Source organism: Hemitrygon akajei, chromosome 2, assembly GCF_048418815.1.
Source record: "Hemitrygon akajei chromosome 2, sHemAka1.3, whole genome shotgun sequence".
NCBI lineage: Eukaryota > Metazoa > Chordata > Chondrichthyes > Myliobatiformes > Dasyatidae > Hemitrygon > Hemitrygon akajei.
The window spans coordinates 131,824,570-131,851,357 of record NC_133125.1 but is presented as its reverse complement, the minus strand read 5'-3'; the positions used below and the strand labels follow the sequence as shown (position 1 = coordinate 131,851,357).

The window sequence follows — 26,788 nt, the reverse complement described above, 5'->3', positions numbered from 1 at the left end:
CAATGTTGTAAATTTCCATGATTCAATCTCTTGCTGACTGGTCTTCATAAGATGTAAGAGCAAATTTAGAACGTGCAACCCATTGAGTCTCCTCTGCTTTTCAATCATGGCTGATTTTTGTTTTCAATCCCATCCTCCTGCCTTCTCTCCATAATCTTTACCAATCAATAATCTATCAATCTCTGCTTTAAGTACATACTCTGTACTAGCAAATTTGAGATTCACCACTCTCTGGCTGAAGAAATTCCTCCTCATCTCAGTTTAAAGAGACGTCCTTTAATTCTGAGGGTGTTCCTTCACTCCCCAGATTCCCCTGATGATGGAAGATCCCTTCCACGTCCACTCTGTCCAAGTCTTTCAGCATCAGTAGGTTTCAATGAGATCTCCCATCGTGCTACTGAACTCCCTTCAAATATAGATCCAGAACCATCGAACCCTCCTCATACGTTAAACCTTTCATTCCTGGGATCATTCTGAGTTTCCTCTAGATCCTCTTTAGGGCCAACACATCTTTCCTTAGATCTGATGTCTAAAATTGCTCACAGTATTCCAAGTGCAGTTTGACCAACACCTTATAAAGACTCAGCAATACATTCTTGCTTTTCTGTATTAGTCCTCTGGAAATGAATGCTAGCTTTGCACTTACAATCTGTACTACCAATTCAAAGTGCAAGTTAAACTTAAGGGAATCCTGAACGAGGCATACCAAATTCTTTTGCATCTCTGAATTTACCCCCATTTAAAAACATAGTCTAGACTTTATTCTTCCTACCAAAGTACATAATCCCATATTTCCCTATGCTGTACTTCTTTGCCTACTCTCCCAACCTGTCTAAATCTTTCTGCAGACTCCCTGAATTAATGACATTACTTGTCCCTGTATCTACAGTACTGTACAAAAGTCTTAGGAAGCCCAGATTTTTTAAATATGGTATGATTTCATATGGTATGGCCTCCACAAAGCCCTGATCTCAACATCATCAAGGTTGTCTGGATTACCTGGAGAGACAAAAAGAAGCCAGACAGCCAAAGTCTGTAGAAAAACTGTGTCAAGTTCTCCAAGACATTTGGAGCAATGTATCAGCCGATTTTCTTATAAAACTGCACTACAGCATGCCTAAGATAATTGAAGTAGTTTTAAAGGCAAAGGGTAGTCACACCAAATATTGATTCGATTGTTTTCTACTGATTACTGCTCTTTACAGTAATTTTTTTGATATTTAGTAAGTTTTAATTTCATGATTTTTGAAAGCATCTTTGCTTTACAGATTTTTTTTACATGTACCGAAGACTTTTCCCCAGTACTGTATCTGCAGTGGTGGCCACAATGCAATTAATTCCTTCACCCAGGTCATTGATGTATTAAATGAAAAGTTGCAGTCCCAATACTGATTCCCTCAGAACTCCAGTAGTAACTGGCATCCATCCTGAAAAGGACCTCTTTCTCCCCACTTTCTGTCTATTAGCCAATCTCCTATCCATGCTGGTGTCCTGCTTTGAACACCACGGGCTCTTGTTGTCTTCGTAAGTATAAGGACATCCATGCTCTGCTACCTATATTCTAATTCCTATTACCGACTGCCCTTGGGTTTGCTAACATATATGCTGGGTCCTAGTTAAGCAGAGCTTTGATTTTGAAACTATCACCCTTGTTTCCAAATCCCACTATGGTTTTACACCTCCCAATCTCTCAGTCTCTTTCAGCCTTCACACACCATATCTGTGCTGCTGTAATTTTGGTAGCTTTTTTTATCCTTGATTTTAATTGATCCATCATTGGGCCAAGACTTCAGCTGCTAAATCCCAAAGATCATAAGATCATTCTCTTCATAAATGTATGTATCTGTTTTTTCCCCTTTCAAACTGTTTTTAAAACTCACTTGTCAGCCAAGGTTTTCAGCATCTCTGCCAATATATGAACATCAATTTGAGTTACTGTATCTACATTGTAGGTACTATTTAAATGTAAATTGGCAGGATGCTGTTCATTGACTCTGGCTCAGCATTTAATACCATCAACCCCACAGTCCTGATTGAGAAGTTGCAGAACCTGAGCCTCTGTACCTCCCTCTGCAATTGGATCCTCAACTTCCTAACTGGAAGATCACAATCTGTGCGGATTGGAGATAACATCTCCTCACTGACAATCAACACTGGTGCACCTTGGGTGTGTGCTCAGCCCACTGCTCTACTTTCTATATACCCATAACTGTGTGGATAGGCATAGCTTAAGTACCATCTATAAATTTGCTGACAATACAACCATTGTTGGTGGAATCTCAGCTAATGACGAGAGGGCATACAGGAGTGAGATATGCCAACTAGTGGAGTGGTGTTGCAGTAACAACCTGGAACTCAATGTCAGTAAGAGGAAAGAGCTGATTGTGGATTTCCAGAAGTGTAAGAAGAAGGAACACATACCAATCCTCATAGTTGGATCAGAAGTGGAGAGAGTGAGCAGTTTCATGTTCCTGGGTGTTAAGATCTCTGAGGATCTAACCTGGTCCCAATATATCAATGCAGCTATAAAGAAGGCAAGACAGCAGCCATACTTCATTAGGAGTTTGAAGAGATTTGGTATGTCAACAAATACACTCAAAACTTCTATAGATGTACTGTGGAGAGCATTCTGACAGGCTGCATCACTGTGTAGTATGGGGGGGGGGGTTGGGGCGGGGTGGGTGAAGCTACTGCACAGGAGCAAAAGAAGCTGCAGAGGGTTGTGAAGTTAGTCAGCTCCATCTTGAGTACTAGCCTACAAAGTACCCAGGACATCTCTAAGGAGCAGTGTCTCAGAAAGACAGCGTCCATTATTAAGGATCTCCAGCACCTAGGGCATGCACTTTTCTCACTGTTACCATCAGGTAGGAGATACAGAAGTCTGAAGGCACACACTCAGCAATTCAGGAACAGCTTCTTCCCCTCTGCCATCCGATTCCTAAATGGACATTGAACCCTTGGACACTACCTCACTTTTTTTTTATATATAATATTTCTGTTTTTGCATGATTTTTAATCTATTCAGTATACATATACTGTATAAAGTATACTGAATAAGACATTTATTTTTCTTCTATATTATATATTGCATTGAACTGCTGGTAAGTTAACAAATTTCACGTCATATGTTGGTGACGATAAACCTGATTCTGATTCTAAATTGTTATTGCTTTCAAGTACCTTATGTGCAAAAATGTAAAAATCATTATGAATGAGTTACCAATGGAAAGAACAGGATAGTGGGAAGTCGAATCAGCTTGTTGTACTTCTGCTGGCATATAGGCAGAGGCTAAAGACCATAGCACCACTACTGAGGTCAAAGAAGGTGTGGTCAAGGGAGGCAGAGTAATGCTAACAAGACTGCTTTGAGTCGGTGGACTGGACAATATTCAGGAATTCATCTTCGAGTCTGAATGAATATGCCATACTGGTCACCAACTTCATCAAGACCCATTTGGATGAGTGTGAGCCTTCGAGAGCACTCTGGATATACCCAAACCAAAAGCCTTGGATGAACCAGGAGATTCACAGTCTGCTGAGGGCTAGATCTATGGCATTCAAGACTGGTGATCCAGAACTATACAAGAAGTCCAGGTATGATCCTCAGAAGGCTAATTTAAGAGTGAAAAATCAATTCTGTGTAAAGTTAGAGATGGAATCGGACATACGTCCGCTTTGGCAGTGTTCGCAGGCCATTATTTCCTTCAAAATGAAACATGACTGGCTGTGATGCTTCACTCCCAGATGAGCTTAACACCTTTTATGCACAGTTTGGAAGGGAGAAGCTACACCTGTGCAAATCCCTGCAGCATCTGTTGACCGTGTGGTTTATGTCCTGAAAGCCAATGTGAGAACATATTTCAAAAGGGTGAAACTTCACAAGGAAGATGTACTTAGTATGGCACTGAAAACCTGTGCCATCCATCTGATGGGATTGTTCAAGGACATCTGCAATCTCTCACTGCTGCAGTTGGAGGTTCCCATCTGCTTCAAAATAGTGACAATCATACCAGTGCCCAAGAAGAACTGCCTCAATGACTGTCTCCCAGTTGCACTCATATCTACTGTGATGAAGTACTTTGGGAGGTTGTCATGACCAGAATCAACTCCTGCCTAAGCTAGGACCTGGACCCATTGCAATTTGCCTATCACCACAGTAGGTCTACATGCAGATACAATCTCACTGTTGCTCATGCCCGTTTGACCTTGGATATCTTGGTCAATAACAATACCTATGTCAGGCTTCTATTTATTGTTTACAGCTCAGTATTCAACACAATTATATCCTCAGTTCTAATCAAAAAGCTCCAAAACCTGGGCCTCTGCACCTCCCTCTGCAATTGGATCCTCACGGGAAGACCACAGTCAGTGCAGATCTGAAATAACACGTGCTCCTTGCTGACAATCAACAATGACACACCTCGAGGATGTGTACTTAGCCTACTGCTGGACTCTCTACACCTACCACTGTGTGGCTAGGCACAACTCAAACTGCTCTATGAATTTGGTAATGAGACAACTATTTGATAGAGTTTCGGATGGTGACAAGGAAGCATACAGAAGCAAGTTAGATCAACGACCTTGCACTCAACATCAGTAAGACCAAGGAATTGATTGTGGACTTCAGGAAGAGGAAGTCTGGGAACACACACACCAGTCCTCTTCAAGGAATCAACAGAGAAAAGGGTGAGAATTTTCAAATTCCTGGCTGTCAACATTTCTGAAGATCTATTCTGGGCCCAACATATTGTTGCAATTGCAAAGAAGGCACAATAGCAACTATTTCTACAAATTTCTACATATGTACTGTGGAGAGCATTCTAACTGGTTGCATCATCGCCTGGTATTAAGGAGTGACTGTACAGGATTGGAAAAAGCTGTAGAGAGTTGTAAATCATAGGCACTAGCTTCCCCAGCATCAAGCACATTTTCTTTGCAACTGGATCCTAGACTTCCTGACTGGGAGACCTCAGTCAGTCCATATCAGGAGCAGCATCTCCAACACCATCACACTGAGCACGGGGGCACGCCAGGGCTGTGTGCTCCGTCCACTGCTGTTCACTCTGCTGACCCATGACTGTGCTGCAACACACAGCTCGAACCACATCATCAAGTTTGCTGACGACACGACCGTGGTGGGTCTCATCAGCAAGAATGACGAGTCAGCTTACAGGGAAGAGGTGCAGTAGCTAACGGACTGGTGCAGAGCCAACAACCTGTCTCTGAATGTGAACAAAACAAAAGAGATGGTTGTTGACTTCAGGAGGACACGGAGCAACCACTCCCTGCTGAACATCGATAGCTCCTTGGTAGAGATCGTTAAGAGCACCAAATTGCTTGATGTTCACCTGGCAGAGAATCTCACCTGGTCCCTCAACACCAGCTCCATAGCAAAGAAAGCACAGCAGCATCTGTACTTTCTGCGAAGGCTGAGGAAAGTCCATCTCCCACCCCCTATCCTCATCACATTCTACAGGGGTTGTATTGAGAGTATCCTGAGCAACTGCATCACTGCCTGGTTCGGAATTTGTACCATCTTGGATCACGAGACCCTGCAGCGGATAGTGAGGTCAGCTGAGAAGATCATTGGGGTCTCTCTTCTGGCCATTATGGATATTTACACTACACGCTGCATCCGCAAAGCAAACAGCATTATGAAGGACCCCACGCACCCCTCACACAAACTCTTCTCCCTCCTGCCATCTGGGAAAAGGCACCAGAACGTTCAGGCTCTCACGACCAGACCATGTAACAGTTTCTTCCCCCAAGCTATCAGACTCCTCAATACCCAGAGCCTGGACTGATGCCTTACTGCCCTATTATCTTGTTTATTATTTATTGTAATGCCTGCATTGTTTTGTGCACTTTATGCGGTCCTGGGTAGGTCTGTAGTCTAGTGTAGTTTTTTTCTGTGTTGTTTTTTACGTAGTTCAGTCTGGTTTTTGTACTGTGTCATGTAACACCATGGTCCTGAAAAAACATTGTCTCATTTTTACTATGTACTGTACCAGCAGTTATGGTCAAAATGACAATAAAAGCGACGACTTGATTGGATTTTCAATGAGCGATGCCTCAACAAAGAGGAGGCACTCATCACTAGGAACCCCCTTCACCCAGGGTATGTCCTCTTCTCATTACTACCATCAAGGAGGAGATACAGGAGCCTCAAGACATGTACAATATTTCAGGAACAGCTTCTTCTACACCATCAGACTTCTGAATGGACAATGAGCACATGTACACTAACTCAATATTTTTTGCTCTCTTTTTGCACAACTTATTTAATCTTTTTTAATTTATACTTATTGTAATTTATAGCTTTTATATTATTATTGTGTATTGCACTGTAAAGCTTCTGTAAAACAAAAATTTCATGACACAAGCCAGTGGTATTAAACCTGATTCTGACTAAATGGAGCAGAAGAGAATGATTGCTTTTATTTTACAAATCAGTAAAAGGCTGGTCATTTAAAGGGTATTTATAGCTTGTAAGATTATAATAAACCCTTGAAGGTATATTAGGCCTATCAGTGGTAAATAATTTTAATGATTATTTGTAAGTGGTAAATAATTGGATTGATTATTTTCACTTAGATATAGACCTTCATGCTCAATAATTCACAGCAACAATCCTGCTTACTTTTCATTATCTACTCCTCTGGATTAGCTATGATGTATTTTCCTCACCAGATGGCGCCATTGTACTTATTAGAAAGTTCCCAAGAAATCCTATACTGCACAAGCAAAACACACAAAATGCTGGTGGAATGCAGCAGACCAGGCAGCATCTATGGGTAGAAGTACAGGCAACGTTTCGGGCCTAGACCCTTTGTCAGGACCAACTGAAAGAAGAGATAGTAAGAGTTTTGAAAGTGGGAGGGGGAGGGGGAGATCCAAAATAATAGGAGAAGACAGGAGGGAGAAGGATGAAGCTCAGAGCTGGAAAGTTGGTTGGCAAAAAGGATACAGAGCTGGAGAAGGGAAAGGATCATGGGACGGGAGGCCTCGGGAGAAAGAAAGGGGGAAGGGGAGCACCAGAGGGAGATGGAGAGCAGGCAAGGAGTGATTGTGAGAGGGACAGAGAGAGAAAAGAAGGGAAAAAGGGGAAGAAAATAATTAATAAATAAACAAATAGATAAATAAATAAGGGATGGGGTAAGAAGGGAGGAGGGGCATTAACGGAAGTTAGAGAAATCAATGTTAATGCCATCAGGTTGAAGGCTACCCAGACAGAATATAAGGGGTTGTTCCTCCAACCTGAGTGTGGCTTCTTCTTGACAGTAGAGGAGGCCATGGATAGACATATCAGAATAGATAGATAGATACTTTATTCATCCCCATGGGGAAATTCAACTTTTTTCCAATGTCCCATACACTTGTTGTAGCAAAACTAATTACATACAATACTTAACTCAGTAAAAAATATGATATGCATCTAAATCACTATCTCAAAAAGCATTAATAACAGCTTTTAAAAAGTTCTTAAGTCCTGGCGGTAGAATTGTAATGGCATTGGGGAGTATTGACCTCTTCATCCTGTCTGAGGAGCATTGCATCGATAGTAACCTGTCGCTGAAACTGCTTCTCTGTCTCCGGATGGTGCTATGTAGAGGATGTTCAGAGTTTTCCATAATTGATCGTAGCCTACTCAGCGCCCTTCGCTCAGCTACCGATGTTAAACTCTCCAGTACTTTGCCCACGACAAAGCCCGCCTTCCTTACCAGCTTATTAAGACGTGAGGCGTCCCTCTTCTTAATGCTTCCTCCCCAACACGCCACCACAAAGAAGAGGGCGCTCTCCACAACTGACCTGTAGAACATCTTCAGCATCTCACTACAGACATTGAATGACGCCAACCTTCTAAGGAAGTACAGTCGACTCTGTGCCTTCCTGCACAAGGCATCTGTGTTGGCAGTCCAGTCTAGCTTCTCGTCTAACTGTACTCCCAGATACTTGTAGGTCTTAACCTGCTCCACACATTCTCCATTAATGATCACTGGCTCCATATGAGGCCTAGATCTCCTAAAGAATAGGAATGAGATGTGGAATTGAAATGTGTGGCCACTGGGAAATCCTGCTTTCTCTTGCAGACAGAGTGTAGGTGTTCAGCAAAAAGGTCTCCCAGTCTGCGTTGGGTCTCACCAATATATAGATGGCCACACCGGGAGCACCAGACACAGTATATCACACCAGCCGACTCACAGGTGAAGTGTTGCCTCACCTGGAAGGACTGACTGGTGCTCTGAATGGTGGTGAGGGAGGAAGTGTAAGGGCAGGTGTAGCTCTTGTTCCACTTACAAGGATAAGTGCCAGGAGGGAGATCAGTGGGAAGGGATGGGGGGGGGGGGGAAACAAATGGGCAAGGGATTCGCATAGGGAGCGATCCCTGCGGAAAGCAGAATGGGGGGGGAGGGAGGGAAAGATGTGCTTGGTGGTGGGATCCCGTTGGAGGTGGCAGAAGTTACAGAGAATTATATGTTGGACCCGGAGGCTGGTGGGCTGGTAGGTGAGGACAAGGGGAATCCTATCCCTAGTGGGGTGGCGGGAGGATGGGGTGAGAGCAGATGTGCGTGAAATGGGAGAGATGCGTTTGAGAGCAGAGTTGATGGTGGAGGAAGGGAAGCACTTTCACGCACATCTGCTCTCACCCCATTCTCCCGCCACCCCACTAGGGATAGGGTTCCCCTTGTCCTCACCTACCAGCCTCCGGGTCCAACATATAATTCCTCTGTATCTTCCACCACCTCCAACGGGATCCCACCACCAAGCACATCTTTCTCTCCCCCCACTTTCTGCTTTCCGCAGGGATCGCTCCCTACGCAACTCCCTTGTCCATTCATCCCCCCCATCCCGTCCCACTGATCTCCCTCCTGGCACTTATCCTTGTAAGCGGAACAAGCGCTACACCTGCCCTTACACTTCCTCCCTCACCACCATTCAGGGCCCCAAACAGTCCTTCCAGGTGAGGTGACACTCCACCTGTGAGTTGGCTAGTGTGATATACAGTCGGCCCTCCTTATCCACAAATTCCGCATGCATGAATTCAACCAACCGCGAATCGCGAAAACCCGGAAGTGCTCTTCCAGCACTTTTTGTTCCAGCATGTACAGACTTTTTTCTTTATCATTATTCCCTAAACAATGCAGTATAACAACTATTTTACATAGCATTTACATTGTATTAGGTATTATAAGTAATCTAAAGATGATTTAAAGTATATGGGAGGATATGCGTGGGTTATCATGGATCGGGATCGAAAAAATCGGAAGTTCTCTTACTAAGTAAGTCGCAACAGGTACATCCAGTATTATTTAGCATCAGTCAAACGATTATCTTCGTATATAGTGTATGTTTTACCTTTCTATGCATATAAAACACTTAAGAACGTATGTTTCAGTGCTGGGCTAGGGAACAGAAGTTCCGAAGTTCGATCTAATGACAGATTGTTCCCGAGTGTGCTGTCCACCATGCCGGGTTGATGTGAAGGATCAAAAACCCAAAACCCAATAATTAAACCACTGCGTTACTTAGAAATAATTGTAGCTTTCATCAGGGCACAACCTTTCTCACTTTATCCTTTAAAATTGTTCCGATCATTGACCGACGTAGCCTAAAGCTTTTCCAATGACGGATGGCATGTCACAATCTTTCCGGTCGCTTTATTATTTCCACTTTATTTTCAATCATTATCGTGATTATTTTCGTGAACAGAAACACTGTGCAATCAGATCTCTGCTGCTGGGTCTTAATGTCCACTGCACAGAGACAGGTTAAATAAGGTCTGGGGTTCCACTGGGTCCTAAGGTCCACCGCATTGATACAGGTTGAATAAGGGACTTGAGCATCCGCGAATTTTGGTATCCGCAAGGGGTCCCGGAACCAATCCCTCATGGATAAGGAGGGCCGACTGTACTGCGTCCGGGACTCCCGGTGCGGCCTTCTATATATTGATGAGACCCAATGCAGACTGGGCGACCATTTCGCTGAACACCTACACTCTGTCCGCCAGAGAAAGCAGGATCTCCCAGAGGCCACACATTTTAATTCCATGTCCCATTCCCATTCTGATATGTCTATCCATGGCCTCCTCTACTGTCAAGTTGAAGTCACACTCAGGTTGGAGGAACAGCACTTTATATTCCGTCTAGGTAGCCTCCAACCTGATAGCATGAACACTGATTTCTCTAACTTCCAATAATGTCCTCCTCCCCTTCTTACCCCATCCCTTATTTATTTATTTGTTGGTTTTTTCCCTCTCTTCTGTTCTCTCTTTTTTCTCTCTGTCCCTTTCACAATCACTCCTTGCCTGCTCTCCATCTCCCTCTGGTGCTCCCCTTCCCCCTTTCTTCCTCCCTAGGCCTCCCGTCCCATGATCCTTTCCCTTCTCCAGCTGTGTATCCCTTTTGCCAATCAACTTTCCAGCTCTTCGCTTCATCCCTCCCCCTCCTGTCTTCTCCTTGTCACTTCAGATCTCCCCCTCCCCCTCCCACTTTCAAATCTCTTACTATCTCTTCTTTCAGTTAGTCCTGACGAAGGGTCTTGGCCCGAAACGTCGCCTATACTTCTTCCTATAGATGCTGCCTGGCCTGCTGCATTCCACCAGCATTTTGTGTGTGTTACTTGAATTTCCAGCAGCTGCAGATTTCCCCGTGTTTGCGTTTTTAAAGAAATCCTATAACCTGCTTGCTTCATGTGTATATAGTAGAATTTAAAAAATTAAATGTTTGATTGCAATTAATTTGTACTCTGTGCCTTTCCAAAAGTAAGTAAATCTCCTCTCTGTTTGCAATACACGTAAGCTAGTAAACTGCCAGGTAAGGGAAAAGATTTTAATTGATATCAAATGGGTGCTATAATATTGCTTACATAAAGTACTTCTCTGCGTTCAAGAAGTACGCCTTGTGTACCAAACCTGGCTTTAATCATAAAGTTAAAACTATTTATAGCTTTCTTCAGACGTGCCCGACCCAACCCCTTCACGTGGTTTTTGCTGGAAATCACGTTAAAAAAATTTCCATGTTTCGCATACGTTGCTATTGATCAGACCTTGGATAAAGTACTAAACTGGCACAGTGCAGCTTATTCTGCCTAAAGCTCATAAGCAGATACAATGTATATATCTGACACGTGCCATATAGCATACTGTGTATTATGGGACTAATTTATGTCGTAGTAACACATATTGAGCATGTGCTATTAGGTGCGTATTGATCTGTATATCCGTTCGGGTTCCGTAAGTAAAATAGCATCTGCTAACTTAGCTCCAGTCTCTAGCGTTTTTATTTATAGTTTTGTTGTGTAACCCGGCCACATACACAACAAATTGGCGACAACGTTAATGAACCTGCATCGTATCAGAACGCCGTGTTTTAATTGATAACGGCACTCAGAAGAGGCAGAGTGAGGCTGCGAGTCTGAAAAGAAGCTGGAGTTCAGCCGAAGTCAGGAACATCGGGAGACTGAAAGACACAGTCGGAGCCGCGGTGCGTCCAGGCGAGACCACAGCTGGTGCTGAACACCAGGGCTGAGGGTTTGTCTGCCTTAGAAAGGAGATTTAAAAAAGAGTGACACACGCATCTAGCCAGAGTACGCTTGTGACGCTAGCAAAAAAAGTTCACATGAGTCAAAAAGAAAACAAAGGACTGGGGTTAAATTAACATAACAAGGATAAATTAACACAACAAGGATGGCATTAATTGGAACCATTACAGCATTTGATAGTGGCATTGAAGACTGGGCAATTTACATTGAAAGAGTGGAGTTATATTGTGATGGCAATAGTGTTAATGATGAAAAGGAAGCCTGCATATTACTCAGGCTACGTCCACACTACACTGGATAAATCCATAACCGAAGCTTTTTCTCTTCATTTTTACCCTCCGTCCACACTAAAATGACGTTTTCGTCCCCCAAAACCTGAGCTTTTCAGAAACGCTTTCCAGGGTGGGTATTTTTGAAAACGCTGCTTGGGCAGCTCAGTGTGGACGGGGTAACCGGAGACTTCTGAAAACGCTCTCAGACGGCAGCACACTATTTCATTGTTTTCGTGAATGCAAGCTAACAATTTCAGAATAGACGGCAACGAGACGGAAGCCAGAAGAGTTAGAAATGTACTCACCAAATACTTTGACCCATAACTTACTGAATAAATAAGTATACTCACTTTGCCCTGTTTTCGCTCGTATGAAGGTTCTTTACCTATTTATGCAAGTACTTTTCTGACAATAGATGTGTAACAGTCTAATGTAACATTGTATGGAAATACAAGATAATACTGATGCAGACTTGTTTTATACATTTAACAAGGGGCTTTATTAATGTAATAGAGTTAGTCAGTTTTTCAATGTTCATCGTCAGCCGGGTCAATCTGTCCTTGAACTCCCTGTCAGTTGCCTTCATACGCTCTAGTATTTGTTTTTTTTTAGTTTTAAGTCCTCCTGCGCGAGAGCCAACAGCTGTCCATTGTTTAAGTCTTTCTAGTTTGTAACTGAACAAACGCGCACCAGCTCTTTCACTGCGAGATTCGACACCAAACATGTCGCTTGTTTTCGATAGATGTGTCCTGCGCATGCACAGTAGGAGATTCGCCAAAATCTCTGTTTCAATGTGGACAGAGATATTTTCAAAAACTCTTGGTGTGGACGTAGCTTCAGTGTTATGGGCGCAAAAACATACGGCCTGCTACGGAGCTTGTTAACCCCTGAAAAGCCAGCTGACAAAATGTTCAAGCAAATAGTAGACACCCTTCAACAGTATTTAAACCCCAAACCACTGGTCATTGCTGAAAGTTTTAAATTTTACAATCGGAATCAGAGCAAAAATGAAAGCATTTCTGAATATAGTGCTGAATTGCGCAAATTATCAGAACATTGTCAGTTTGGAGCGGGTCTATCGGATGCATTGAGGGACAGGTTAGCGTGTGGCATGTACTGTGAAACCACACAGAAGAAGCTCCTCTGTGAAAAACAACTTACATTCTAGAAAGCGCTAAACATCTCAATATGATTAAAAATAGCCACAGGAGATGCTTCAGAGATACAACAAAAACCCCTAGAATATGCTACAAATAAAATGTCACTCAGCAGAAATGAAGGAAAGAAATGTTACCATTGTGGGAACATGTCACATGACCTTGAGGACTGTTGGTTTAAAGACAAAGAATGCAGGAACTGTGGCAAACAGGGCCACACTGGCAGAGTATGCAAAGCTAATAAACAGCAGGAAAAGGGCAAAATGCAGAGAAACAAGAAATCGCAGAAAGTAAAATACAAGAAGGTACACAAAATGAAAGAAGGCAGTTCTGAAGAAAGCAGTTCTGATGAAGACGACTCAGATGAAAGTGAATTGTCTTGTCTGCATTTTCACAGCATGGAAGAGACAGATGATCGAAGAGTAATATGGATCACTCCACAAGTGACAAGCGTGAGACTGAAAATGGAGTTGGACACAGGCTCAGCTTTAACAGTGATCTCTGTACACGACTACAAATGTATGTTTTGTCACATACCTCTGAAACAAACTAAACTGCTAAAGACTTACACAGGACAGAAAGTGCGTCCCAAAGGTAAAATTAAAGTGACAGTGACCTGTGTAGAGAAAACACAGCAGCTGAACCTCTATGTACTGGAAAATGGAGGACCATCATTGCTTGGACATGAATGGCTGAGGAAAATCCAGTTGGATTGGCACACCACCAAGGCACTAGATGTGCCAATAAGGGAGGGCGCAGCTGGATGGGGAAGATGTCTGCAGCTCTCCTCTCACGCATTGTCGACTGTTACAATGACGATGATGAGCTGGATAGCATCAACGTTGAGGACGAACACAGTATCCGTGGCCGCGACTCGGATGAAGATACAGAGAATGCAAGGGAGACAGATATTGCCAGTAAGCAGGATGATAAAGACTTCCTGGAAATAAAAGAGCAGATGTACCAGGAGAAATAGACATCTCTCAAAAGACAGCTACTGCAGTTCCAGGAAGGCACTTTGCACGAGTATCAGAAAAGGATGAAGAAACTAGATCAACAATACAAGGAAGGAATTCAAAATGCAGAACTTTTTCTGCAACTGGAAACAGAAAAAGTGGAAAGAAATTTTATTAGAGAGAAGAAAAAAGCAGAGAGCGTGCAGGAGCCCCCACCTCAGACCGGCTCGAGCCGCAGCCACCTCACGCAGCCCGTCAACACCATGAGCAAGGCCGAGAGGGAGCAGCAATCCGAACAGCAGCAACAGCCAGACAAACCCAAATCCCCCAGGGAGAAGAAAGTCATCGCAACAAAGGTTCTTGGAACAGTAAAGTGGTTCAACGTACGAAATGGATATGGATTCATCAACAGGAATGATACAAAGGAAGATGTGTTTGTACATCAGACTGCTATAAAAAAGAATAACCCACGGAAATACCGCCGCAGCATTGGAGACGGTGAAACTGTGGAGTTCGACGTAGCGGGAGGCATAAAGGGTACAGAAGCAGCAAACGTAATTGGTCCCGGAGGAGTTCCAGGCCAAGGAAGCCGATATGTCGCAGACAGAAATCGATATCGTTGCTGCAACTCTCGCCACCGAGGTCCACCAGGTAATTACCAACAGAACATTGAAGGTGGAGAGAAAGAAGATGGAGCAGAGTCAGCAATAGATGGAGAAAACCAAGTTTATTAAAATCAGCAACATCGTCCTCCTCACAGAAGACAGCGTTACCCAACTTACTTTGTTCGTCGTCACTATGGTCGCCGCCCACAATATAGCAACCAGCCTTGGGGAGAAATTACTGAGGGTGGTGAAATAAATGAAAACCAGGTTGCTGGGGAAGAAGGTAAACCTAACAGAGGACAAAATCAATTCCATTCAAACAGAACAGCTTTCGCACAAGCAAAATCGTGAACCAATTTTTTTCCTCCATTGAGAATCATACACTTAATCCTTTGCAGGAAAGTTTCTTTTGCACGTACATAGTTTGAATCCTCAGCCAATGTGTCTTGATTTTCACAGAAAAGTTGGGAAACAGCATCAAATGAGAGGTGAATTCTGGCAACAAACTGTAAGGTTTCTTTTGTTGTATTTTCACACTTGTGCTGAACGTGCATTTGAAGGAATTCTGCCTCTGGAGCCAGACTGATAGCACTGCAGGTAATCCTTAATATCAGCAAAACTGTACTTTTAACACCAGCTTAAGAACAATGGAACGAGCAACAGGATTTCGAACAACTGCTGCATCAAATGGTGAAAGATTACTGGTAAAGTACCAATCTTTCTGTGAGTCATGGGATTGCTCGACTTTTGAATAACTACTAGAGACAGCAGATCACCAACCATTTCTTTTGTTGGTGGCAAGTCATCTTTGAAGCAGACCATGGAACCTCCCTATGCTCAGAGGTCAACTTTTCATGAGTTATATGGAAATCTGTATTAAACAACAAACAAGTTTATTGTTACTGAGTTACAGGCGTTACTCAGAGGGGCAGAGAAGACCCCCCCCCCCAGAGACTTGAGTTGTTATTATGTTACTTTGTCGTAATTTGATATTAAGTTACTAAGTAAACAATTGCTAAGCGTTGTATGTTTAGGTTAAACATATTTGTTCAGCATAGTGCCCCCAGTAAAACAGAACAATTGATACATTATTAAAATAAAAGGGGAGGAGTGTACCATATAGCCTACTGTGTATTATGAGATTACTTTATGTTGGAGTAACACGTATGGAGCATGCGCTATTAGGCGCGTATTGATCTGTATACATGTGTTCAGCTCAAGTTCCGTAAGTAGCAGCCTCTGTTAACTTAGCTCCAGTCTCTAACGTTTTTATTTGTAGTTTTGTTGTGTAACTCGGCCACATACAGAACATGACCGATAGCAGGCACTCATCCCATTGTGCTCAGGTTGGGTAGTTGTAGTGTAGTTGAAACTGCTTTGGTGCTATTTTTAGGAATTTTGCTTGGGCTATTCCCAAAAATCCAAAACATTCATATTTTTCCGTGTGGTCCTATTTAAGTGATCATTCTTACCCAACCCCATCATACTGCTCCATCACCCTTTCCTCCCTTCACAGTATGCTGGTGAGTTTAGGCTCAATAATGGCTTGTTACATACACCTGATAGGGTGCATTCTCCAGATACCTTAGGTAGCTGTAGCCTTCAGCCAGGAACAGATGTCATCAGGTGGTTCCCAATCTTCACAGAGTGTTTCAACTCTTAACCATGACACTCTCCAGTTGGTGGGCCGGCAGTGGTGGCCAAATCACTGCCCATCTGCTCCTGGCTTCCAGCTTCCCTACTCTCTCCTACTCCAAATCCAACAAGAGGCGTGTTCTGCCTCTTCCCCCCATCCTATGAGCTGCGTGTTTTTTGCTCCTTTCATCCAGGCCCAGAACTGACAACAACCGCCATGCTGATTTGGCTTGGAAAGCTCTGCAGCCAATCTCCACAGGGAACAAACATGCCTGCCATCCCTTGTCTTTGCACTCCTGCGCTAAGGGCTGGTACTTCAAGGCCTTTCTCTCGTGGCCTCTTCCCATCCCTCCTCCCAAGGCACCATCAGCTCAACCAGAATTATTTTCCCGTCTTCATTTCACCACAATACAATGTCCAGGCAGAGGGTTGTGTGCACCACCTCCAGGAACTGCAGCCTCCTTCCCACATTGACCCTCATCTCCCAGGACCTGGCCGTTAGCAGCAGATTTGGCTTTGGTTGTTTGGTTACGATAGGCCTAGCTCCCTCTTTAATGAAGGTGATGGTCTTCCTCAAATCTGTGCCAGCCATCGTCCTCTTGAATCTTTCTCACTCTAATGTGTCAGCAAGAGCCAGCAGCACCTTATCATGGTGCCACCTATACCGTCCTTGAATTAGAGCTGTTTTACACCCGGACAGTATATGAGCCAGTGTCCCCTTTTGACCACAGAGCTTACAGTTTGGGTTTTCTCTCATGTGTACAGATGTAATGGCAAAGGTATTATACACGGATCGCAAGAGGAAGGAAATACGGAAGGGCTCCAGTCTCCATAACTCTGCTCATGAGATCTTGCACTTGGGCAGATCGCATTTTGTCCAAGCATCCTGGGACACTTGTTCCACTGCCTTTGACATCCGCTTCTCTTCCTCACAGATCCGTACTTCTGCCTGTACCATGTCTTGCCTGTTCCTTATGCTTATGTTTCCCCACTGCTGGAAGTGAACTGAGCTGAGGCCTTGCTGCCCGACGCAGGGGTTGCTGATGATATCTTGCAGCTTCAGAGAACACACTGTCTGCTCTACTGCTGTTTTGGCTGCCCACTTACGCCCAGATCTGGTTGTAACGCCTGCTTGCTTTACCAGGTCGTCATTGGAATCTCTTAAGCTTAATAAGGCTCTGTATTTAGCCACCTTGAATTCCTCCACAACAAATGACAGGGGAAGCTGCAGTTGCCCAGATCGAATATAGAGGCCCACTGAAGCGAAGCTTGGGGGAACTCCTAACCATTTCCACAGGTGCTTGTTGGTTTTTCTCTCAATGCCCTCTACGGCAGTCATGGGGAACTCGTAAAGTGTGAAGAGACAGAGAAGCCTGGGCAGAAGGCCATATAGGTACAGCCAGGTCTTGAATTTACCGGGAAGTTCAGATTTGTCGATCTTCTTCAGCCATTCGTCTGGCTGCTTCAAAGCTTTGGTGACATTGGCCCCATCTGTCAGTGACGCATTAAACCACTTCTCTAAGCATTTTATCGGGTTATCTTCGATGGAAAGGATGACCTCACCCTGAACTTGAAGGGTAAACTTTCTAGGTACTTTGCCCTTTCTGATCACCATACACCTGGACTTCTTGGTCTTGAAGGACATCCTCGCCCAAGTGGCTACATTAAGCATCTTGCTTGGACGTGTGACACAGTTGTTATAGTGATGTCGTCCGTGAACCCATGTAGAGCCAGCTGGGCAATGCCTGACTCCAGCATCGGGCCACGGGTTACGTCTTCTGCTGATATTAGGAGATTCACTCCCATATTAAATAGAGTGGGGGAGATACACCCTGTTAGAAACATAGAAAATAGGTGCAGGAGTAGGCCATTCGGCCCTTCGAGCCTCCACCGCCATTCAGTATGATCATGGCTGATCATCCAACTCAAAACCCTGTACCTGCTTTCTCTCCATACCCCCTGATCCCTTTAACCACAAGGGCCATATCTAACTTCCTCTTAAATATAGCCAATGAACTGGCCTCAACTGTTTCCTGTGGCAGAGAGTTCCACAGATTCACCACTCTCTGTGTGAAGAAGTTTTTCCTCATCTCGGTCCTAAAAGGCTTCCCCTTTATCCTTAAACTGTGACCCCTCCTTCTGGACTTCCCCAACATCAGAAACAATCTTCCTGCATCTAGCCTGTCCAATCCCTTTAGAATTTTATACTTTTCAATAAGATCCCCCTTCAATCTTCTAAATTCCAGTGAGTATAAGCCTAGTCAATCCAGTCTTTCTTCATATGAAAGTCCTGCCATCCCAGGAATCAATCTGGTGAACCTTCTTTGTACTCCCTCTATGGCAAGAATGTCTTTCCTCAGATTAGGGGACCAAAACTGCACACAATACTCTAGGTGCGGTCTCACCAAGGCCTTGTACAACTGCAGTAGAACCTCCCTGCTCCTGTACTCAAATCCTTTTGCTATGAATGCCAACATACCATTTGCCTTTTTCACCGCCTGCTGTACCTGCATGCCCACCTTCAATGACTGGTGTACAATGACACCCAGGTCTCATTGCACCTCCCCTTTTCCTAATCGGCCACCATTCAGATAATAATCTGTTTTCCTGTTCTTGCAACCAAAGTGGATAACCTCACATTTATCCACATTAAATTGCATCTGCCATGAATTTGCCCACTCACCTAACCTATCCATGTCACCCTGCATCCTTTTAGCATCCTCCTCACAGCTAACACCGCCGCCCAGCTTCGTGTCATCCGCAAACTTGGAGATGCTGCATTTAATTCCCTCGTCTAAATCATTAATATATATTGTAAACAACTGGGATCCCAGCACTGAGCCTTGCGGTACCCCACTAGTGACTGCCTGCCATTCTGAAAAGGTCCCGTTTACTCCCACTCTTTGCTTCCTGTCTGCCAACCAATTCTCTATTCACATCAATACATACCCCCAGTACCGTGTGCTTTTAAGTTTGTACACTAATCTCCTGTGTGGGACCTTGTCAAAAGCCTTTTGAAAATCTAAATATACCACATCCTCTGGCTCTCCCCTATCCACTCTACTAGTTACATCTTCAAAAAATTCTATAAGATTCGTCAGACATGATTTTCCTTTCACAAATCCATGCTGACTTTGTCCAATGATTTCACCTCTTTCCAAATGTGCTGTCATCACATCTTTGATAACCGACTCTAGCATTTTCCCCACCACTGATGTCAGACTAACCGGTCTATAATTCCCCGGTTTCTCTCTCCCTCCTTTTTTAAAAAGTAGGGTTACATTAGCCACCCTCCAATCTTCAGGAACTAATCCAGAATCTAAAGAGTTTTGAAAAATTATCACTAATGCATCCACTATTTCTTGGGCTACTTCCTTAAGCACTCTGGGATGCAGACCATCTGGCCCTGGGGATTTATCTGCCTTTAATCCCTTCAATTTACCTAACACCACTTCCCTACTAACATGTATTTCCCTCAGTTCCTCCATCTCACTAGACCCTGGAATCCTCTTCTGGAGGTCCTGCCAACTAGTTGTGAAATGGGCTGATGGAAATATGAGTTTGAATCCTCCTAGGTAGCTGGTGATCTTGTCTCGAATAGCCACTGGGATGTAGTAGTCCTTCTTGGACAATGGGTCATGTGGAATAGACCCGTAGGCATTCACGAGGTCTAACCAGACAACTGTTAGGTCGCCTTTTTTCTGCTTTGCCTCACGGATCAAATGGCTAATCATTGAAGTGTGTTCCAGAGACCCTGAAAAGCCTGGAATGCTGCCTTTCTGGATGGATGTGTTGATACAGTGGTTCTGCATCATGTAAGAAGTCAACCTTCTTGCAAGCACAGAAAAGAAAATCTTACATTCCACATCCAGGAGAGAAGTTGTCCTAAACTGGGCAATTGTGGAAGAATCCACTTCTTTTGGAATAAAACATCCCTTTGCCAATTTCCAACTTGATGGAATAGTACCTTTGGCCCAGATCTTTCTCATGACCTTCCACAGTCTCCGAAGAAGTTTTGGGCATTTCTTATACACCTTATAAGGTATGCTGCTTGGGCCTGGGGCAGCTGATGCTTTAGCTTTCTGGATGATGTCCTGGATTTCCTGCCATGTAGGCTCCTTCACATTCAGCTCAATTGAAGGTTTTTCCAGTCTACGCACAGCCCGATTGGTTCCTAGTCCCTGACCTCTCCATGGGTCGCTGTGTGGCTCCCACAGGAACTCCTCTACCTCTGGCTTTGTGCTGGATAGTATACCAGATTTTTGTTGGCCGAGAAGAGCCCTGGTGAAGCTGAATGGATCTCACACCAACTGCGCTCACCTTTTCTCTATCTTCCTTCTTTGCTGTCGAAGATGTTCCGCCCTCCGAAGTTTGCACAGCTGTTCCCACAGCATGCTAGTTAAGTCCTTGATACCTTCTTTTTCGGCCGATGAGCTGGTTTTAAACCTCTTGTTGAACATCTTTAATTCGCTTCTCAAGCAACGAACCTCCCTTTCCCTCCTATTTGGTTGCCACGGTAATTCGGGCTGACTTCTCCACTCCATTGGGCCAAGTCGTTCCTTAGCTAAATTGTATGCTATGGGTGTGAGTGAGTGGATCTTTCTGTGTACTGGACCTACTAAGGCAACTTCCGGGATGCTGTCTAGATTATCATCGAACTGCATCCAGGCGACGTTGTCTAACGATCTAGGCCATTTGATCCTGTCTTTCCTTAACTTGCAGTTAACTTTCTTTCCACACATAAACATGTTCACTGTTCTCCAAAGAGAGGTGCCCTTGGCCTTCAAAGCTAACAATTCTGGAATTCCCTCCTTCAATCTTTCTCTGTAGTTTCTCTTTCCTTCTTATAGTCATTCTTTAATCCTTTGACCAAGTGTTTGGTCATCTGTCCTGATACCTCCTCTTGTGCCTCATCACTACGTTTTGCTTGCTGCATCCCTGAAGTGAGTGAGTTTGGGTGCTTTGTTTCTTCAAAGACCATGTATTAATACTTGTTATGTTACCATCAGATTAGCAAAAAGACACAGGAGCTGAAATATATCTTAGTCTGTGCCAATTTTGTAATATTTACGTGTTCAACTTTGCTTCCAAAATTCTGCTACATTGGCATCAGTGGAATCAATTTTAATAAAATGTGTTCAATTTGTGAACTACTACATTTCATGTTTAACATATGCAACAAGACTAGTTTCTACCCTGTTGTTTCCTTATCTAATTTTGTAAATAGTAGCAAAAAAAAACAAAGTACCAGAGGAACTCATGAAGCAGGGCCACAACCTGAAATATTGACTATCCCTATGCCTCCGTAAATGCTGCCATGACCCACTGAATTACTCCAGCAGTTTGTTTTCACTCCAGATTACAGCTTCTGCAGTTTCTTGGCTACATTTGTAAAGTGTGGCATTTAAGCCAGATAGAAACTCAGATTTATTATGGCTTTCTTTTGTTAATAGGTAAGATTCTATGAAGTAGTCCGACCGTTGCGAGAAGAGATTGAAGAGCTTCGACAGAAGAAAGCTAGCCTTTGGGAAGAGAGCAACTGTCAGAAAAACCAGCTGAATAGCTTGATGGAGGTTGGTAATTCTTGCTATCTTTGAAATAAATTAAAGGATTTTAGGCTGGATTGACATTCTTCATGTCCTCGTGTTTATAGCTGATCCGTCAAGTGGATTTATTCAAAAGAATGTTTTGAATAAAATGCAAGTTTTTTCTTAATTGCATGACTTAGTCTTGTTTATCTCACTGCTTTTTTGAGCAATATTTTGCTTCTTTCACAACTTTTTAAATTGTTTAGTGATGCTGTGCTAATGTCACAACTTTACTTCAGAAGTGATTTTCTCATATTTCAATCTACATTTCTTTTAGAGCACCTTTTGTTCTGCTGTGTGTTTTCTTGTTCCAAATGTAATACATTTTTTACCATCAGATACACCAACAGTAGTTGGTCTCTCAATTGATATCATTTTTACAATGACATTGACGTTGTTCAGAATGCAGTTGTAAGACTGCTGTTAATTTTTAAAATATTTTGAGTGAAATGTTAATAGAGTACTGGGTTATATGCTGAGGTTATTTATATTCAATAATGTTAATGATTGTTGCTGTTTTTATTATAAATTTAAAATCATAAGGATCCAATTGCTTTCAGGCAAAATTATTAATTTTAACAACCAAAGACCGTGAAACTTTTGGTTTAATATTTACCTGTCAGCTCAGATTTTTCCTGCAAATTAAGAATCTTCTATTTTGATAATTTTGCAGGCATATATGGGTACAAGTTGCTTGTAACTTTACCCAGAGCATAGAATTTTAAGTATGTGAGAACCAAAAGGTTGTGCAGAATTTTCTTTTTGTTAACTTTTTCTAAACAACCAAAGGAGTTTTGGCAATGGTTGACATAGATTGTTCATCAAAGAACAATTGTAGCAATATTTAGAACATCGATTGCTATTATAGTTTTTGTTTGATATTTATTGGAGTTCCACAAAATACCATACATTTGCCTTAAACTTTAGTAAAATGAGGTGTGGGCCTCCCTTGTCAGAGTTGACCATGGATATTGTGTCCTAGCTCTCTGGATATGCAAGCCTGGGCAATACGATTATGGAGAACTAGTTGTTGCCCATGTAGCAAGTTCCCCTCTTCACCCATCTGATGAACCCAAAGGAACTGCAGAGACCGATATGGTTTGGTAATAGCAACATCGCAGGAGTTGCCAGTCAGCATTGATCTCAATGTAGGACTGCCTTAGGGACTCCAGTTCCGGATTTTTCCCTCAGGGGTTACTCCTGAAGTCTTCACATGAGTGGGTATAGCTGCAAGGCAGCGGAGGTTTGAGATCAGAGTCTTTACTTAGTAAATCGGTAAAATCAATTTTTTTCTCATAGTCCTTTCACCTTCTTGGGTGCAGTTACTCAGGCAATCCAAAACTATGAATCTGAAGATATTTGATCATCTTAATCATTTTTTTGGTTTGGGGGTATCACTGAAAGGCCAGAATTAGCTATCATTCCTAGCTGATCACTAGAGATGAAGCTGTGTTTCTGGTGCAGGTAGTCCCACCATGCTGTTGGGTATGCAGCTCATGGTTTAAACCCAACAACAATGAAGGGACAAAATATATTTCCGCTGATGAGTTTGTGTAATTTGAAAGGAAACCTGAAGGTAGTAGTGTTTCCTTGCACTCTCGCTGCACTTGTCTTCAGAAGCATAGGCTTGGGTTTGGAAGCTGCTGTCAGAGAATCATAAATAATACACTTTGTAGATAGCACACACTATAGGGTTGGTGCTGGAGGGAATTTAATATTTACGATAGTGAATGGAGTGCTAGTTCAGCAGTCTTAATTTTTCTTCGGTGGTATTGTTCATGAAAGTGGAGAGTGTTGTAAAATGCTACTAACTTCTGCATTGTAGATGGCAGAATGTCTCTGGGGTACCAGGATGTAAATCACTTGCAGCATTAAACCCAGGCGAAGATTTTCTGTAATCCAAACATTTACATGGCTGGTTTACATAAATGCTTTGGCTACAGAAGATCACCATTGTCTACAAACTAAGTGTTTGTAGTCAATGGCAATGTCAGGATATTGATTGTAGGGCAGTGATAATACTTTCAAAAGTCATGGTAAATCATTAAGCTCTGTCTCATAAGTGATGGCCATTGCATGGTTCACTCATTACTTACTGCTTATCAACCCAAAGTGCAGAAGTTTTGCTATGTACAGACATGGGCTGCCTGATTTGCTCAGGTATTAAAAGCTAATTATTTAACACTCACCTTTTCCATTCTTCAAATCTTTAGAACTATGAATCTGAAAGGAAAACTCGCTCTGATCTGGAAGTCCGTTGTCAGCGCCTTGTATTGGAACTAGCTGACACCAAACAACTTATCCAGCAGTCAGACTATAAGAGGGAGCATTATGATCATGTAAAGCGGTATGTCCATATTTCATATTTTCTAGTAGCTTTATCCATGACTTTTTTGCACCACGTAGACACACAATTTCAAATATTTACTCACTCAGGATATATAAAGAATTAAAAATAAATCCTACCTTGACACTGATGAGTGATGACAGTGTGGAGTATTATCCTACACTGTTACAATGACATACAGCTTAGAAATATACTGCAAAGATTTTCAGTATGCATACCTGACTCTGAATTTAAAACTCATACCCTGGCCTGATCAAAATACATGGACAAACAAAATGTTCCAAATAACAGGTACGTGTTGGACCTAAGGTATGCATGTAAGCAATTGTATTGTGGCATTGCATATGGTAACTTGAGAGACTTGTGATGGTTAAATTACAACATTTAAAGTTTGTGCTGTACAGAAGACTTTTTGAGAATTAGGCAAATAGTTCTTGGTGAACTGCATACACTTTCTGCACATGTGTAACAGATGATTAGCTGCTAAATAGCTTAAATGATGGCTTTGGCTCTTTTGAATATATCAGGAGTGAAAAATCAATCTTTCTGATAGCTGCCACGAGGAAATCTGCAGATGCTGGAAATTCAAGCAACACACATAAAAAATGCTGGTGGAACGCAGCAGGCCAGGCAGCATCTATAGGGAGAAGCGCTGTCGACAAAGGGTCTTGGCCCAAAATGTCGACAGTGCTTCTCCCTATAGATGCTGCCTGGCCTGCTGCGTTGACCAACATTTTTTGTGTGTGTTTCTGATAGCTGGTAGTGTTTTTTGGAAACAGCAAGTTGATTATTCAAAAGGAATTATAATAGTGTCACACAAACTTAAAATTATGTTGGCATTGTATTCAAAAGTCGAAGTAAGTTTATTACCAAAGTACACATATGATATCATGTACTACCTTGAGATTCATTTTTTGCTGACATTTACAGTAGAACAAAGAAATACAATAGAATCAGTGAAAAACTACTTACAAGGACTGACAAACAACCAATGTGCAGTAGAAGGCAAACTGTGCCTTAATAATAAATGAATAATACTGAGTACATGAGTTGTAGAGTCCTTGAAAGTGAGTCCATAGGTTGTGGAATCAGTCACAGTTGAGGAGAGTGAAGTTGTCTACACTGCTTCAGGAGCCTAACAGTTGAAGGGTAATAACCCTTTGCTATTATAAATCATGTCATAAAGAACTCCATGAAGTATCCTTAAAAGCAGGGGTTCCTAGCCTGGAGTCCATGAATCCCTTGGTTAATGCTAAGGGTACATGGCATTAAAAAAGGTTGAGAACCCTGCTTTAAAGAATTAGATAGTTAGAGTTACATTGGCAGCAATAACAATTTAAAAAATGCACTGAGAACTGCATAAACAAAGATTGTGATAAATCTTAAGATTAAAAAAATAAAATGTTGTCTTCTTTGTTATTTATTAAAAGTTTTAGGGACAAAATATATATTTGAGTTATTTTTAACTCAGTGAGGTACATCTATGATTTGCCTGTTATGTTTCATGTGTTTTGTTTCAGAGAGAGAGATGCACTTGATAAGGAGGCTTCAGAGCTCAGAAAAAGGCTGGAATTACTTGAAATCACACACAAAGCACAAACTAAGGAGAAAAATGATTTATCCAAAGAGGTGCTGATATTAATAATATGAAGTCTACAATGCAGTGTACAAACCATATCCCATTCCCAGGATTCTCATATTACTGGCTAGACAGATATTTATTGCCCATTTCTGATTATCCTTAAACTGAGAAGCTTCTTTATTCATTTCAGGGATTATTTAAGAGTCAATCATATTGATGGTCTCGACTCTAGTCTTGAGTCACAAAATAGGACAGGTAGTGTAAGGATGGTAGATTTCCTTCCATCCTGTGACTGTGAACCAGAGAGATTTTTTTAATAGTCATATTACAGAAGGTTACTTTTAAGTACAAAGTTATTTCATTTTCTAGCTTAAGAGTTTTGTGCATCTGTCAATAATTTTGGCCTCTGGAAGTTTGTTCACTATGAATCACTATCTTACCATATTTGTTTTCCGTCTTGATCATACGAGGGGTGATTGATAAGTTCATGGCTTAAGGTAGAAGGAGTCAATTTTAGAAAACCTAGCACATTTATTTTTTCCTACATTTACACACTTAGTCCAGCGGTCATGGAGCATACAGATCCCTTCTTTGTAGAAGTCGATGTCTTGGACCTCCAGAGGTGGTCCACAGCAGGGCTGATTGATAAGTTCGTGGTCTACTAGAAGGAGGTGAGTTATTAACTTCAAACTTTCTGTATTTTCACTCAAAGAGTTGAACTGCATGTGCACGTAACGAGAGCTGTATAACTCATCTCCTTCTACCTTAGGCAACAAACATCAATCACCCCTGCTGTGGACCACTTCTACAAAGAAGGGATCCGTATGCTCCACGACCGCTGGACTAAGTGTGTAAATGTAGGAGGGGACTATGTTGAAAAATAAATGTGCTAGGTTTTCTAAAATTGAGTCCTTCTGCCTAAGGCCATGAACTTATCAATCACCCCTTGTACGTGTGTTGTACCATTGTAGTGTAGTCAAGCAATCAGGTTTTGGATCTGGATTGATATTTTGATGCAATATTGTTGTGAAAGGTCACATTAATGCCAAAAAATGTCAGTATTGTGCTAGGTAACACATCTCTCTCATTCAGCATGAACTTGAAC

General features: G+C 42.5%; 1 protein-coding gene and 1 pseudogene across 5 annotated transcripts in view; both read left to right on the top strand.

Annotated features, from left to right (window-relative positions):
- LOC140715673 (progesterone-induced-blocking factor 1-like) overlaps positions 1-26,788 on the top strand; it is a 282,888-nt gene that overhangs the window by 12,325 nt on the left and 243,775 nt on the right. For 4 of the 5 annotated variants that reach the window (XM_073028043.1, XM_073028064.1, XM_073028058.1 and 1 more), the window contains exons 5-7: positions 21,620-21,739; positions 23,968-24,101; positions 25,622-25,730. In XM_073028043.1, the coding sequence (XP_072884144.1) occupies positions 21,620-21,739; positions 23,968-24,101; positions 25,622-25,730 (363 nt within the window). Of the gene's footprint in view, positions 1-21,619; positions 21,740-23,967; positions 24,102-25,621; positions 25,731-26,273; positions 26,355-26,788 lie in introns of those variants that run through there. The other variant, XM_073028051.1, reaches the window with a different exon arrangement.
- LOC140738355 (Y-box-binding protein 1-like) lies at positions 13,995-14,882 on the top strand (annotated as a pseudogene).